The 17,376-nt window shown below is 44.5% G+C and overlaps 1 protein-coding gene across 1 annotated transcript in view; it reads right to left on the bottom strand.

Annotated features, from left to right (window-relative positions):
* Positions 1 to 1,338: 1,338 nt before the first annotated feature.
* LOC144784214 (uncharacterized) overlaps positions 1,339 to 17,376 on the bottom strand; it is a 241,390-nt gene continuing 225,352 nt past the window's right edge. Inside the window, exons 10-11 of the mRNA XM_078662869.1 lie at positions 1,903 to 2,111; positions 1,339 to 1,386 (exon numbers count right to left, since the gene is read on the bottom strand). Of these exons, the coding sequence (XP_078518995.1) occupies positions 1,339 to 1,386; positions 1,903 to 2,111 (257 nt within the window). The remainder of the gene's footprint in view (positions 1,387 to 1,902; positions 2,112 to 17,376) is intronic.

The raw sequence follows: 17,376 nt of genomic DNA, 5'->3' as shown, positions 1-17,376 counted from the left end.
GCTACTTCTACTGAACCATGCGACAACCAGCAGGAGCAGGGATTCGACAGCCATCATGGTCCTGTTAGTGAAGCATGCGACAGCCAGCTGGAGCAAAGAAGCGATGGCGATCATGCGACGGCTAGTGAAGCATGCAACAGCCAGCAGGAGCAGGGTTGCAACGCCCATCATGCTCCTGCTAGTGAACCAGGCAACAGCCAGGAGGAGCAGGGATGCGACGGCCATCATGCTCCTGCTAGTGAACCAGGCGACAGCCAGCAGGAGCAGGGATTCGATGGCCATCATGCTCCTGCTAGTGATTGAACCAGGCGACAGCCAGCAGAAGCAGGGATGCGACGGCCATTATGCTCCTGCTAGTGAACCAGGCAACAGCCAGGAGGAGCAGGGATGCGACGGCCATCATGCTCCTGCTAGTGAACCAGGCGACAGCCAGCAGGAGCAGGGATTCGATGGCCATCATGCTCCTGCTAGTGATTGAACCAGGCGACAGCCAGCAGAAGCAGGGATGTGACGGCCATCATGCTCCTGCTAGTGGACCATGCAACAGGCAGCAGGAGCAGGGATGCGACTGCCATCATGCTACTGCTACTGAAGCACGCAACAGGCAGCAGGACCAGGGATGCGACAGGCATCAAGTTTGCGACAGGCTGCAGGAGCAGGGATGCGTCGGCCATCATACTCCTACTAGTTAACCATGCAACAGGCAGCAGGAGCAGGGATGCATTGCCATTATGCTCCTACTAGTGAACCATGCGACAGCCAACAGAAGCAGGGATGCGACGGCCATCATGCTCCAGCTAGTGAACCAGGTGATAGCCAGCAGGAGCAGGGGTGTGACGGCCATCATGCTCCTGCTAGTGAGCCAGGCAACAGGCAGCAGAAGAAGGGATGCAACTGTCATCATGCCCCTCCTAGTGAACCATGCGACAGGCAGCAGGAGCAGGGATGCGGCTGCCATCATACTCCTGCTAGTGAACCATGCGACAACCAGCAGGAGCAGGGATGCGACTGCCATCATACTCCTGCTAGTGAACCATGCGACAACCAGCAGGAGCAGGGATGCGGCTGCCATCATACTCCTGCTAGTGAACCATGCGACAACCAGCAGGAGCAGGGATGCGACGGCCATCATACTTCAAGAATGCATCAGAGTCCCGACGAGGCTAGTACAAGCAAACACCTGCGGCTCATGAGTTGACAAACAGCTTGGAAATGGGTCCCATTTGGTTCTTGTGTCCCTAAGTTACCGGGCCCACCATCCCTGCAGAGGATCACAAGGCTACAGAGCAATTGAAACATTATGCAGATGTATTAGAAATACCATAAAACGTATGTAGGTCACTCAGCACTTTCTTCATATAATGATTCAGGGAGCACAGAGTCATGCTAATGCAGCAAATGTAGAACGTCAATAGAAACTCAAGTTACTGTTCATGACTGCGGCAACTTTAACCCTCGACAGGGAAGCCAGCTCCAAAGCAACTGCCTGCAAAGCTTCCTGCCTGAAAAGAACATGTTCTCCAGTCAAAACAGTTCAGTACAAACCAGAGAGCCATGAAAACAAAAATACATCTAAGTGACAAACAATCCAAACCGCCCCAACATAGACTGCACCCCCTTCCACTGAGTCCCATTGTGACCTTGTCCTCTGACTTGACTCCGCCCCCCTGATAAATGGACACCTACCCATGATAACATTTTGGGAAGAGCTAGACCCTGCAGCAATGTCCTCAGGGAGCATGAACTGGTTGAAGAGGAGGGGTTCCAGTAGTGTCTCTCTCGCAGTGTGACATGTGTCTCAAAGCCCACAAGGGGGCCAGAGGCCGCACTCTGGGGAGTGAGATGTGCCTCTAAGGGGTGTGGATGATACTGTAACATGGGGGTCCCTGGCTTGTCTCTTACTTCTTCATCGCTCCGGTGCTCCCCTTCATCGCTCTGGTGCTCCCCTTCATCGCTCCGGTGCTCCCCTTCATCGCTCTGGTGCTCCCCTTCATCGTTATGGTGCTCCCCTTCATCGCTCCGGTGCCCCCCTTCATCGCTCTGGTGCTCCTCTACCTCAGACCCCGCTCCACCGCCACCGCCTTCCTCTGGTCCTCCTCTTCTTCTGTGATCTAAAAAGAGGGACATGTTATGAAAATGAAGGAAGGACTTTATCTCGCAGCCAATCACGTGCAACATGTTAACCCACACCACAGGCTCAACCGACAGTGCATTTGAGGGTGACCTCAATCTACCCAAGTATATGGACTATAACCTTTGCCCCCTAAAAAGGGGACAGAGGGGGCAGATGTTCAGCTTTTTAGTTTTGGCATTGTTGTGAATCGAATATCTTCATGAACGGTTGAATGACTCTAGTTAAGGAATTCTTTGGCTTTCCACAGTCCTACTTTTGTGAGAAGGCACTTTAATTTGAATTGAAACACAAATGTATGCTGCCGAGGCCAGCCCAAACCACAGCAGTTAGAGGAGAAAACGTACAGGACAATTAGTGCATGGCTTTGTGAAAGACAATACAGTGCTGTCCCCAGATAGTCGCCCAGGATCACATTTTTGTTACGGTGGCAACGCTGACATTCAAACATAGGTTTCCTACTTCCTTTGACATGGAACGCCGCCTCCTACCAAGGAACCCCACATAAACCTCCCAGACAAATACTAGTGTCAACACAGAGCCCTTAACATTCAGTGCACAGCTGGAATCCATTCCTAACATCACAGAATCATGGCTGTCATCCACTATTTGTCATGTCTAAGTGCTCAGTTTTCATTTCAAATTTAGCACAACTTACAGTAACTCCAGAGTGATGGGGTTTCAAAACAAATGCAGGTTTTGGTAGCAAATGTTAACCTTACCTCCGTTACAGGCCTCATCTACAGACCTAACCTCAGTTACAGGACTAGCTACAGACCTAACCTCAGTTACAGGCCCCAGCTATAGACCTAACCTCAGTTACAGGACTAGCTACAGACCTAACCTCAGTTACAGGCCCCAGCTGCAGACCTAACCACAGTTACAGGCCTCAGTTACAGGTCCCAGCTGCAGACCTAACCACAGTTACAGGCCTCAGTTACAGGTCCCAGCTGCAGACCTAACCTCAGTTATAGGCCTCAGCTACAGATCTAACCTCAGTTACAGGCCTCAGGTGCTGACCTAACCTCAGGTACAGGCCTCAGCTGCACACCGAACTTCAGTTACAGGCCAGGCTGCAGACCTAACCTCAGTTACAGGCCTCAGCTGCAGACCTAACCTCAGGTACAGGCATCAGCAGCACACCGAACCTCAGTTACAGGCCTCAGCTAGAGACCTAACTTCAGTTACAGGTCTCAGCTACAGACCTAACCTAAGCTTGTAGGTATCAGCTACAGACATAACCTCAGTTTCAGGTCTAAGCTACAGACCCAACCTAAGCGTGTATGTCTCAGACACAGACCTAACTTCAGTGTGTAGGTCTCAGCTACAGTCCTAACCTCAACTTGTAGGTCTCGAAAACAGACCTAACCTCAGCCTGTAGGTCTCAGCTACAGTCCTAACCTCAGCTTGTAGATTTTGGATACAGACCTAACCTCAGTTACAGGTCTCAGCTACAGACCTAACCTCAGCTTGTAGGTCTCAGCTACAGACCTAACTTCAGTGTGTAGGTCTCAGCTACAGTCCTAACCTCAGCTTGCAGGTCTCAGTTACAGATCTAACTTTAGCTTGTAGGTCTCTGCTACAGACCTAACCTCAGCTTGTAGGCCTCAGCTACAGGCCTAGGTTCAGCTTGTAGGTCTCTGCTACAGACCTAACCTCAGCCTGTAGATCTCAGCTACAGACCTGGCCTCAGCTTGTAGGCCTCAGCTACAGACCTAACTTCAGTATGTTCGTCTCAGCTACAGACCTAACCTCAGCTTGTAGGTCTCAGGTAAAGACCTAAACTCAGCCTGTAGGTCTCTGGTACAGACCTGGCCTCAGCTTGTAGGTCTCAGCTACAGACCTAACCTCAGTTTATAGGCCTCAGCTGCAAACCTAACCCCAGTTACAGGCCTCAGCTACAGACCAAACCTCAGTGAGTACATCTCAGCTACAGACCCAACCTCAGCTTTTAGGCCTCAGCAACAGATCTAACCTCAGCATGTATGTCTCAGCTACAGACCTAACCTCAGCATGTAGGTCTCAGGTAAAGACCTAAACTCAGCCTGTAGGTCTCTGGTACAGACCTGGCCTCAGCTTGTAGGTCTCAGCTACAGACCTAACCTCAGTTTATAGGCCTCAGCTGCAAACCTAACCCCAGTTACAGGCCTCAGCTACAGACCTAACCCCAGTTACAGGCCTCAGCTACAGACCTAACCACAGTTACAGGCCTCAGCTGCAGACCAAACCTCAGTTATAGGGAGGGGGCCTCCCTGCAAGGTCAGTGGAGGGGCCTCCTCCAGACCCATACTGTGCAGAGGGGGCCCCTTGAAACTTTGGCGCTCCCCGCATAGCGGGGCCTGTGTTGCGCCAATGGACTCAGCTACAGACCTAGACTCAGCATGTAGATCCCAGCTACTGACCTAACCTCAGCTTGTAGGCCTCAGCTACAGACCAAACCTCAGTGAGTACATCTCAGCTACAGACCCAACCTCAGCTTTTAGGCCTCAGCAACAGATCTAACCTCAGTATGTTCGTCTCAGCTACAGACCTAACCTCAGCATGTGCGTCTCAGCTACAGACCTAACCTCAGCTTGTAGGTCTCGGATACAGAGCTAACCTCCGCTTGTAGTGACGACTGGGCGTTGTTTGCGCACATTGCTATGTTAGCATAGGAGTATTAGAAGTTTAAACACCATTTTACCTTTTGCTGCTTTTGCACACGACACACCATTTAGCTGTTGTTGTAAGTTAGGCTGCGTGAATTGCTTCATATGAGAATGACTTGCTTTCTGCATCCCTAGATTTACACCGTGATCTTAGTCTGCACAGTGAGTGCTAAAGCCTCTAAGGTCATCATAACACTGTAGCTGTTGTTCGGACTGATCGGCTCATGTTTTAGACATAACACACAGGCAGCTGCAACCAACTGAGATTCTGGCACCTTCAATATTGCACTGTAGGCATGATTTCAAGCACTTCGAAGAAATTCGATTCCCAGAGCGAAAGAGCTGTTGCAGATCCTGATGTCAGTCACTCTTGCTGATCTTGGAGGTATGGGGTCCCCTATATAATATGAGTTCTCCTTTTGTGTTTATGGAATTATGACAATGCTGATCATATTATTTCTAATCATATGTCTGCTTATGTTAGCAAAAATACTGCATCTTAGAGCACGTCGTTAAAATAAATATTTTAAACTTTCTCGTGTCTCTTTTTACTCCTGTTGTGGACTGGTATGAGAATAAAACGAAAGAGTGTTCTTGATTCCCACCATTCCTGAGAGTAACCTAGTCGCATGTTCTGGGTTGTCTAGTCATTGGTTCATTTGCTATAGGACAAACAGCTAATGTGACACTGATGCTAGTCGGTTAGGGGTTCTAGGTACTGAGGTGAGTTTTTTGGTACACCCAAATTCACTGAGGTCCTGGGTCTCTGTGCCCAATTCTATGTCTGAGCAGAATCCCTGCAACAGAAACAGACCAAAAACTATGTCCTGGACTGTGAAATATGCCAAAAGATGAAAGTCTCTACTGTGAAACGTCCTGCGCAGACAGATAAAGCATTAACTGGTGTTTACCTGGACCCCTGCGGTCCCTTACAAAGAGATGGTAACTATAAATATATACTCGGCGCAGTGGACATGACGTGACGTTCGAACTGTTATAAAAGATTTGTGAGTCTTTATCGGCACATATGCAATAGGCACACTACACTCTACCAGGGCCCTGCGTTTAGCTCTCGATCTTACAAATAAGCCATGGCCAGTTTGGACGTAGCATTGTGGTATTCTTCTCCATTCCATCCTGAGGGAAATTCTGTTGTGAAAAAAACGGGACGTAAAGCAGTCTATAACAGCTAGGGTATTAGGTTTGGGTGATGGGTGGGTCAAACATCTTTACGGGGTCCAACGTGCTTTAAACAATTTGCCAAGAAGTTCTCTAGGGTGTGTCTCTCCATTTGAGGTCCTATTTGAACAAGAATGTTGGTTCCGGATCTTGATTTTCATGGAACAGTGGTGGAAAATAAGAAATTTTATATCAAAGATCATTTGGCTGTTTTACAGGACTTAAATTAACTAAGATCAAAGCAAAGCAACGTGTTCCTGAAGCCAACCACCACTGGGGAAAAACCAACCATCCCAGCAAAGCCTATCTGGATCCCAACGCTTGGTGATCTAGTCAGAGAAAAGATCGGAGACAAGAAGGAATTTGGGCTGTCTAACAGACAACCAGTACCTGTCCTAGCAATCCACGGATCAAGAACAGTACTTTTGCTGCCCCTTGCTGGTAAAAAGGAGAAAAGATTTGTGTCCATCGACCTGATCAAACCACACTATGTGGCCGATACTAAGCAGTAGGCCAAGTGGACTCCAACAATATAGCAGACTCACTCCTCTAGATACAATCCAAGAGGTTCAAACTGAGAGACTCATCACTTTTGAAGATTCCACAGTGAGAATAGAAGGACTAAGCAACAAAGCTGTGAAACTCATCCCTCTTGAGACCCAAATAACAGTTCGTCCTGATACACCTGTCTACAATGAAGTAACAAGTGATCAGGTGGTTCCAGAGATTTCAACAAATCCAGATGCAATTCCAACCCTTGACAGAACTACATCTGGCTATTTTTTTAACTTTGATACGTTTTATGAGGATCCCAGCGAACCTGAAACGATGCCAGCACAAAAAACTTTCAAACAACAAGCAACTAACTTTTTTCATCTCCTGAAAAAGACTCATCTGGTTTCACCATGGATTGAACTATGGATTGTTTTGGGAATATTCTTCTTTCTACTTTGGTTAGCTCTGGTAATAACTATGGGTATGCTGATAAATGGAAAATATATTCAAATGGACACAGCAAGTAAAAAAGTGAACTTACTTCTCCATCCACACAATTCATCTCATCGTGAACAAAGAGACTTGTCAGCAGCGAACTTCACAGCCGTTCCTATACTGGATGGTATAGTTTGGGACAGAACTGAATATTACATTTTTGGCCCATCGGAGCTTTTAAAGATTCTACACCTAATAAAGATTTCATTAAGTGACTTTATATCCTCTAGTATCTTTTCTGATGATTGGGACTTCGAGACTGTTAATAACATGGTGTCTGATCTAGAAATCTCTGCAGTATTCACAAATCATGAATATTTAGAGGGTTCATCAGACTAGGAACAAATGTATTGTTATAACCATTATGGTCATCATTTCTTGCACAAATATGCAGTGCCTAGAAATGTATACATGTGTACCCAAAGGGAACATTCAATCAATCAATCAATCAGCAAAATGTGTATAGCGCGCTACTCACCCGTAAGGGTCTCAAGGCGCTGAGGGGGGGAGGGGGGTCGCTACTGCTCGAACAGCCAGGTCTTGAGATGTTTCCTGAAGGAGAGGTGGTCCAGGGTCAGCCGTAGGTGAGTGGGGAGGGAGTTCCATGTCTTGGCTGCCATGTAGGAGAAGGATCTTCCTCCGACGGTGGATTTATCGAATTCGTGGGACGGAGGCGAGGGCGAGGCTGGCGGATCAGAGTTGGCGGGCGGGTGTGTAGAATGTGAGGCGGTTGTTGAGGTACTTCGGTCCCATGTCGTGGAGAGCCTTGTGTGGGTGGGTGAGGAGTCTGAACGTGATCCTCTTGTTGACGGGAGCCAGTGCAGATCTTTCAGGTGGGCAGAGATGTGGCTGCGGCGAGGGATGTCCAGGATGAGTCGTGCTGAGGTGTTCTGAATGCGCTGGAGTCTTTTCTGGAGTTTGGCTGTGGTTCCGGCGTAGAGGGTGTTCCCGTAGTCCAGACGGCTGGTAACGAGGGCCTGGGTGACCGTCTTCCTGGTTTCGGTGGGGATCCATCGGAAGATCTTTCGGAGCATGCGCAGGGTGTTGAAGCAGGATGACGAGACGGCGTTCACTTGCTTGGTCATCGTGAGGGAACATTGTTCTACACCTCCAAAGGGTAGCTCAAAAACTTTTGCAATTAAATTTCCATATTTTTCGGGGTTCAACTTATCAAATCCAGAATAGTTTTATTTTAAGAATGTCAACAAGACCGGAACGAAAAACATGTTAACTAATGCAAAACAGATGTATTCTGCAGCCTTTATCGCCCAACTGTCTAGACAGGGTTTCGACTTTTGGAAAGACAACATTGAGACAAAAACTGTCTGGGGTACAAAAGATTGGCAAGTGCAGGGGGTAGAAGCTTTGATTAGACCCTGTAACATCCCTACGCAAATTATGTTTTTGGATGACACTGTCCAACACACCGACCATACCTATACCTGCAAGTAATAGCACTAAATAGGGGGAGGTTAACGTACATAATATTTTGCATCACTACAGATCAAATCCCGAATGGAAAAAATGGTTGCTCTGTCCCACAGACACAAACAACTGTCAAGATCAATTCCTGAACAAAACACAGGGTTTCACTCTCAATAGGCCAGACCCAAGATATGTTCAAAGACAGCATCACAGGGTAGTAACAACATACAGTGTAGGGATACTATGCCTTGATTGGCTACAGAAATCTACACTTGAGGATGTAAAACAACACTTATCTTTACTTAAAGGTGGTGCAAACCTTAGGGAATTCTTGCTAGGACCAAGAAAACTGAGTCAAAAATGTTTCATATATGCCAGTATCTATGCTGCTTATAACAAAATATGGACAATTACCCAAGCAGAGACTGCAGAACGAATACGAGAAATTTATCGTATTAATTTAGAGAAATCTCTCTCTGTAGTAGACAATGGGTTAACAACTCGGTTGTCCAGGATATATTCATTGGACAGTATAGTGTCTTCTGCCATAGACATCATGTAACAAGACTTGATCATGCTGCAACATGGACAGTCTCAATTACGTTCCATCATGCTATTAGGCTGGACGCTAAAAAACTTGCATGCAGGCTATGTGCTTTGGCCTTTTATCAACACTACGTCACTGTTTTCAGAATTCAATCTCACTGATAAACAGATCAAACTGGCACAAAGAGGAGTAGACTATACGGTGCCGAGCATTGAAAAACTGGAAAATTACCATTCACAGTTGCAGAAAAACCAGCTACTGAGTGGATCATACATCGTAAAATTACTCTGCCTGTTACAATTTTCCATTTTCAGTATTGCCTAAAATATATACCAGCAGGCAAATATGAAAGGTTGGGTAAAGAATACATCAAGACATCCTGGGATTTACCATACACACACAGATGTTGGAGTGGGGGACATGAAGTGTTTCTTAGCGGTTCTAACTATGAAAACACACTAAGCGGTTCTCTCCTTTGTCAGGGTATTAATTTACACAGGGCCTGCGATGGTTCCACTACAAACTTATCCTTTCACCTGCAAGGCTCACCAGCTGTAGTGATTAATCCAATTTTTGGACTACTTTCAAATGGAAGTTACCTCATGTTGAATTATCACAGCTGATGTGGCATGTTGCCAGTATCCCATATCTAGTGACTGTTTCATCCAGGGCCACTTGCTGTATGCAAGTATTGTTTCTACAGACAGCCAGCCAGGGAGTCTTCTATACGAATTGATACTTTAAGCAGAATGCAAGCCATTCTTTTACAACAAACTGTGCCACTGACCTCGGCCGAAGAAATCTATGATCTACAAGTCGCAAGGACTTCTGCCGCGATACATGCCCTTTCGAATACGAACTGCCCTATACATTTCTCAGAAATGTTGGAACGTATCTTAAACATGTCAGATACGAGCGGTATTGTACATGTATTTAAAACTGTGTGTTCAGGACTGTAATCACCTTTTCAAGCAGTTCTCAGGAACCCTTCCCAACTTTGTGCACTCTGTGTTTGGTGGACTGCCACTACTTTTTGGACTCGTTGCAGGGATCCTATTGTTGCTCCTACTGCTACGATATGGCAAGCCAAATCACCGTCACTTCAAGCACCATAGAGAGCTCTATTGGGGATGAAGTATCGTGAGTGCATCGTCCAAATTTTAGGTTTACCTTGTCTACGAGAATTAAATACCACATGGTTTCTGTCATTCAGACCAATCTGGCAAGATTACATCTTACCTGTTCTACGCTGCCTGATTTGCGGTGAAGAATGCGTGCTCGACATCTGTTTAACACTCCCATCAGTCATCCCTATGGATATCGATACTCTGCTGGACCCGGTAACGGCCCATGCTCTGTGTTGTCCCCAGCGGCTACCAATCCTGATGACGGCATTCATTGAGATCTCACAGATGCAAATTGCTGCTGCTGAGGTAGGAGAGGAAACAACAGGCATGCAGGTAAGATCCGATACGACCATTGCTGATGTGACCAATGCTGAAGGCGATGCTTCTCATCTATGTGCGGTTAGTCTTCTAAACGAGGTAATCCAACTTTCACCTACAATGGTAGACAACTTTTTGTCTACAGACATAGATTTCATGTTTTCTCCAAGCCCAAACACTGACTTTTTATTTTGGCACAGAACGTTCTGAGAGTTTGAATTTGACCTTCATTTTTTAAAAACAAGGGACTAACTTTGGAACTTTTCCAAATTTGTATTTTTCATTCTGCTTATAGAAAAACAACTATTCATAGAGAACAAGAATTCTTTGAATACTTCCAGAGACAATATATGTCCTTGGCCTCAACAAAATGATCATGTAATCTGAAATGAAATGGTTTCGGCCCTTTTTCTGATGTATTTACGAGCCATTTCATCATGTATTTATGATTCATTCATGTAGCATTCAAACGTCTACATATGCTTAGAATGAAACATTGCTTTAATGCGAACAGCAACACATTTAAATGCATTTTTTTTAAATATGTGTTTTGACATGTTTTAAGCAAATCATGCAAAACTAGGTTTTATATATGTTTAACATGTTTAGGATGTGGTAACGTCGTTCATACGAAAGTGGAGTGGGTATTGTGTGTCGATTTAGCTACAGTATATAGATTTCCTGATTCATGCCCTTATATATGTACAATTCACATTGCCCTTATTTAGGCATAGAAATCCTGCCCATATTTAGGCATTGCTCATGCTAACCAAATACAGACATGGCTACCTACATCCATTCATCTACGTCACAATGAGTTATTGGAAAACCAGACTCTTAAGCCTGTAGGACTTCCCCTTGCTTGGATATTGATTTCTCCAAGAACTAATTTATTATGCATGAACATCTATTCCTATGGGGTTCATTCATGATGTTTTTGTGCCCAACTTTTACGTCAATACTGACATTCCTAAACTCCTTCAAGGTATAAATATACCTTCACTTGCCATGGCAAACCACGGTATGGTTCAGCTGCCTACTTGCCCGACGCGGTTCACCACAGCAAGTTCGGATGGAAGTCGAGTCCCCAACTGACGCACTGACCAGACGCGGTCATCCTACTCGCAGAGAATCCAGCTCCAGTGTTTCTGACTCCCCTTGCAGGGTGTTAGAGATTGAGACCAGGAAAGAGATTCCAACCTCACTCATTCTAAGGCATGGAGCGGACTAGAACCTAGAGGGACTTTTGGCAAATCTCAGCATTTATAGCTAAACTAGACTATAGCTAAACAGCACCTACTTCTTCCCTCGTACTACACTTAGGTTAGGTACACTGGGGAAGATTATTTTAGAAGCACCAGATGAGTATTTTAGCCTGTGTTATTTATGAATGTATTTTTATGAATATCAGTCATAGTTACAAACCATGCTATTGCAGTATTATTTTATCCTACTGCTAACACTGTAATTATTATACTTCGTATTCGGTCTTACGATTGTAGCAGTTCATATCTCTTACATAAGAAAGAAGACTGTTCAATAAACCCTTTTTATTGAAACACCAGTCTATCTGTTGTAGTGTAGTTCCTATATTCCCAATAGGCTCTGCACATTGGAATAATATATTCAGCAGTGTAGACGTAGGACTGAGATTAACTAGGTCTCTACTGACTATATTAGACTTAAGGTTTGCCAGCTAGCTCAGAGGTCACTAGAAACTTTCTCGAATGTTCAAGAAGGAATTAACTTTCCTGATTAGACAAGAAGGGATTAGCTTCCGACAACCATATAACATGACAACTTTGCTCCCTCAGAATAAGAGTATATCTCTAGAGTCGTGTGAAAACAATAGACAGCTATTTCACTCAGTCAAGTGTGCATACTTAGTTTCACCAGAGTGCAGAGAAAAGAGAGACGGTTGTTTTCAATAAAAGGTGTTATTTATTGAGCAGTCTTCTTTCTCATGCAAGAGAAATGAATTGCCACAATTGCAATACTCATAGTAAAGTAAAGTGTGTACAGTAAAAGGAGGATTATAAAATAATACTGTAAAAGCATTGATATGGTTTCTTAGCCATATGATACTTTAAAATAGATAAAATATATAAACATATATGCATTGACTAACGTACTCAACTGGTGCTTCTAAATATGCCTACCCCGGTGTACCTGACCTAAGCCTAATACGTGGGAAGGAGTAAATAAGTAGCAGTTTAAGTTAAGTTTGTTTTGCCAAGAATCTGACTCAAGAATTCTCTCCAAGGTTTTAGTCAGCTCCGTACCTGGGTAATTAGAAAGCAGGAGGTCTTATATCTCTCTCTCAGGACTCGATATCCCAGTAACCCGCGAAGGTATCTGGAAACACCGGAGCTGGATTTCTCGGCAGGAGAAAAGACAGCGTCTCTCTCAGTGCGTCAAAAGGGAGGGGCAGCGTCCGTGGGCTCTCGCATCAGCTGGGCTCTCGGGCAAGTAGATAGCTGCTCTGCTCCAAAACCACCACCGTGTGTTTGCTTAAGGTAACGTTGGTATATTTATACCTGAAAGGTGCCGGGTTTGACGTAAGGTTGGACATAAGACGTCAATAAAGATGTCACTAAGAACTGGCCGTTCTTACAGTGCTTTACAGGAGTTCTAGGACGAAATCAAAACAAAAGCAAGGGGGATTTCCCAGGTTGCTGGAGGTTTGGTTTGTTTAGAGAACTCGTTGTGCTTTCTAGGAGTCTGGGGAAGTAGCCTTGCTTAATGTGACAGCATGTGCTACGACTGAATATGGATATGATTACTATGCCATTATAGGGATATTATTGATTATAACCGAACAAGGGCATAAAATAGAAATATCGGTTTAGGCTCTTGGATAAAACACAATACCCACTCCACGATCTAATGTCCATCATTACTAAAACTAAGCAATAGCAAACATTTAAAGGTGCATGTGTATTCCAACCCACCCCAAAATACATTTTTTGCATTTGAAATGGTGCATACGAAATACATGAAAAAGGATTATTGGTACTGTACGCTTTTCAAGCAGTGTAATCATTCAGTAAAAGATGCATATATATATCAGCATGAATGATTTGCGAAATTTACACATGAAATGGCTCTTAATACAGAAAAGAAGGTCGAGACCATTCCATCACATATAAATACAGTTTGCTGTAAATGTGATAGAGGCTGAGGTAATATATTGTCTCTAGAGTTCCTAAAAATAGAAGCTCTGTTCTCTAAGAATAGTTCTACTTTAAGCAGAGTACATGTGCCAGAAAAAAGGTAAATATTTTGGAATTGGGAAAAAATAATTTTGTCTTCAGGGGAGAGAAAAAAATATAGTTCCAAATATGTTCAGTAGCTTTTGTTTATCAAAGCCGAAGGCCGAATTCAGAGTTCAGGGAACGCTGCGTACTAGTTTGATTAAAAGTTATTCTTTTTGTTCAGGGGAGAACATCATTTCAGACAGACTAGCAAAAAAGTGGTCTACCGCTTCAGGTGAAAGTTCGACCAAGTTGGAAAATGCCGCAACTGTGCAGTCGTGAGAATGATTGCTATCATCGATGTCAATATCAGCAATGCTCACAGAAGGTCGTACCTGGGTGATGTTGCTCTCATCTCGTACTTCACTACCCCCCAATCGCAGTGGTGAAGTCTCAACGAATGCCGTCATCAGAATGGGTAGCCGCTGGGGACAACACGATGCATGAGCCGTTACAGGACTTAGCAAAGTATCTGTATCCAATGGTACTGTTGATGGTAGTATAAGACAGACGTCCAACACGCATTCTTCTCTGCATAGCATACATCGAAGCACAGGTAAGATGCAATTCTGCCAGATGGGTCTGAATGAAAGAAACCAGGTCATATTCAGATCTCGTAGCCGGGCTAATCCAAGGACTTTAGTTATGCGGTCCCGATAGCGAATAGCTAGGATCGTTTCTTCCATCGTTGCTGGAGTCTTGTCTGTGATCTGGCTTGCCATATCGAAGCAGAAGTATCAAAAATAAAATGCCCGCTACGAGTCCCAACAGAAGTGGTAGGCCGCCAAAGACAGAATGGACAAAATTAGGAAAAATTACCAGAACTGTTTTGAAGGGTGTTAACAGTCCCGAAAAAATTGTCTTGAATATATGTGGGATACCGCTGGTATCAGACATATTTAGGATTTGGCTTAGCATTTCTGCGAAATGCACGGGGCAATTTGTTGATAAAAGGCTATGTATCTCTGCCGTTGTCCTTGCAACTTGCAGATCATACGTTTCTTTTGATGACGTCAAGGGCACAGTTGTCTGTAAAAGAACAGACTTCATTCTGCTTAAAGTATCAATTCGAATAGAAGAGATATTAAAAAAAGGCCACATTTTCGCCTCCCTGTCTGGAGTGCCGTTTGGATACAATACTTGCATACAGCAAGTGACCATGGAACTAACGCTCACGAGATAAGCTTTTCCTGGCACCATGCCAAAACATCTGTGATCCACTATTAGAATACAGTTCCCGTTAGAAAGCCAGTAATCACAAAAAGACCTGGTCCTAAGGGCAATTTATCTTATGGATCTGTGAACATCTATGGATTGCCAAAAGATCATTCCAACCACACCTCTAATTCTAGAGATTATTACCATGTTCCAGTCTATTGCCAAGATAAAAGATAGCCATTCTCTGATAAACATGTAACCGGATAGCACAGGACATACATCCACTAGAAGGACAACATTTGAAAAAATGTGTGAATAGCTAGATGACACCTCACGGGCGCACCACCAATGGGACCCCTGGTTGGTACTCACCAGGATGGCCCTGTTCTCATCATCGGTGTCACCTAGCTTAACGTAAACGTGTCCGAAACCCAAAGGAAAAGAGACAGTGAATGGTGCAGTGTACGCAAAACTTATATGTGACAAGGACTGACAACGTTCAACATATAACACAAATACTACTGTGCAAACAAGATACAGAAACCTTTTACTCGCATTCTCTTGTTGCAAACAGTAAACACATATACATAAAAAGGAGAGATGCGAATACTACCTATCGATTCGCACTCTGCTCACAGCCGACATGTTTCATTGCCTTGGTCTTTATCAGGCAATTTCTTCAGGGCAAACAGTATTGAGCTGCCACTGCCAGAGGTACTGTGCTTTGCGTTCTGTAAATCAAGATAGACGTGTACATACGAGGGACTGCCTGTAGTTCCACTGTGTAGTTAACACAGCGCAAACTTTTTGAATTACACCAAAATGGACAATAATTACCTAGTTGGCCAATTTTTCTTTCATACCGTTCGCGAAAACCACTTTCTAAAATCAAGTTCCAACTCCCAATCGGTGAGTATGGTCTTGTCTCCCTTCAATACTTTTATCTGGTAAAAAAAAGGAACGCCACACGGGCGATAATTAGAAGCGGTATTTCTAGTCTCACCGAAGTTGTCTTCTATTACCCCGCCAAATCTGGCCGTTTCGCAGCGTTTACCAGTAGAGAGTACTCGTTCGGCGTCTTCTCGGCACCGGAACGCCGAGCGAGTGATGTACGATCTATTTACTTTCCAGACGCCAGCCTTACTCGGCTCCGATTGGTCAATGTAGTCACATGGCTTGCGTGACATTGGGTTCGAGCTTTGCCACAATATTTACATATCTTTACCTTGGCGTTTAGTTTTATCAGTACTACGTGTCCTGGATATAAGGGGCAAGTAGTACACATGCCTGGTCGGCCTCATGCTTACCACTGTCGATCCTATTCATTACCGGCACACCGAGTACACTCCGTTAAATTGTGCGGCCATCTTGGAACGGTCTATCGAGAGTTAGCGCTGTGTGTCCCTAGAACCCGCTATTTACACTCAAGGCAACGTCGGCAGTCTCATCGCTGTATTAAGTGTGGATTAAAATCATTGAGACTGAGTGCTCCAACGAGTGCACGTGTTTTTACTTCTTAATGTGGGGATTTACTTCTTAATGTATGAATTTAGCATACACAATGCCTTGTATATTTTAGGGATTCAGGTAGTGAATATGTTCACAGGGTAATCGCCACTTTTTTAAGCTTTCTTGACATACCTCCTTAATATACAAATTAAATTTAAAGTTTTTCAAGTTTTTCAGTATAGATCATTTTTACGCTACTGCATGTTTATTAAGGCTATGACCTTAAGCTTATAGGGGTGATAGTACAAGGTATATTGATTCGCGTGGCACAGTTTAAACAGCTGGGCAAAAGGAAAAGAGGGGATTAGATAACGGAACTCAAACAGTGAACACATTATGTTATATGTTTGAATACCGGACCTTAGGTTGCTGAGCCATGGAACATCTATACAGGTATTTTAACGTAACTTATTCCATTCCAATAGTTCATTTAATCCTTGCTGTTCGCTTCGTTCCTGGTATATCCAGCGTGCTTCTTTTGTTACCAGGCGTCTTTCCATGGACTGCGCCTCGCCTACCACTCTTTCTTGGACCACCCAAGTAAAGGAGTGTTTATTACGGTGGCAATGTTGCACCAACTTGGTCGTCAGTTTGCCCTGTCGTATTGTACTCAAGTGCGCTTGTATGCGGAGCTTGATCTTGCGTGTCGTCAGTCCGATGTACTCAAGACCACATTCACATCTCAGCCTATACACTACATTAGTAGTGTTACAATTACTGAAATGATTCAGTGTCCATATCTTTCCCGATTTTAGCACAACTGTAGTACTTTTGTTCGTAAGGTGGCAAACCGAACAATTCCCACATGGGTAATGTCCATTCGGTACAGTGGTTGTTTCTGTTTGTATTTTCTCTATCATCCTTGTATGGACCAGTTTGTCCTTAAGATTGTGGGCCCTTCGGAAGGCGAAGCGGGGTGGAGGCATCTTGTGGTCTGGCGTGGTAAGGATGGGCCAATGCTTTCTGATGGCTTGGCGAATCTTCGAAGCCATCGGGTCATAAGTCATGACCACTGGCAGACATTCTGATTTCTCTTTACTTTGAGATTCTAAAAGGGCTGTCCGAGGTGTATTCAAGGCCCTCTTGTTCA

The sequence above is a fragment of the Lissotriton helveticus genome, chromosome 10 (assembly GCF_964261635.1).
Source record: "Lissotriton helveticus chromosome 10, aLisHel1.1, whole genome shotgun sequence".
Classification (NCBI taxonomy): domain Eukaryota; kingdom Metazoa; phylum Chordata; class Amphibia; order Caudata; family Salamandridae; genus Lissotriton; species Lissotriton helveticus.
The sequence above is the reverse complement of the archived record's forward strand: the minus strand, read 5'-3'. Positions and strand labels throughout refer to the sequence as shown.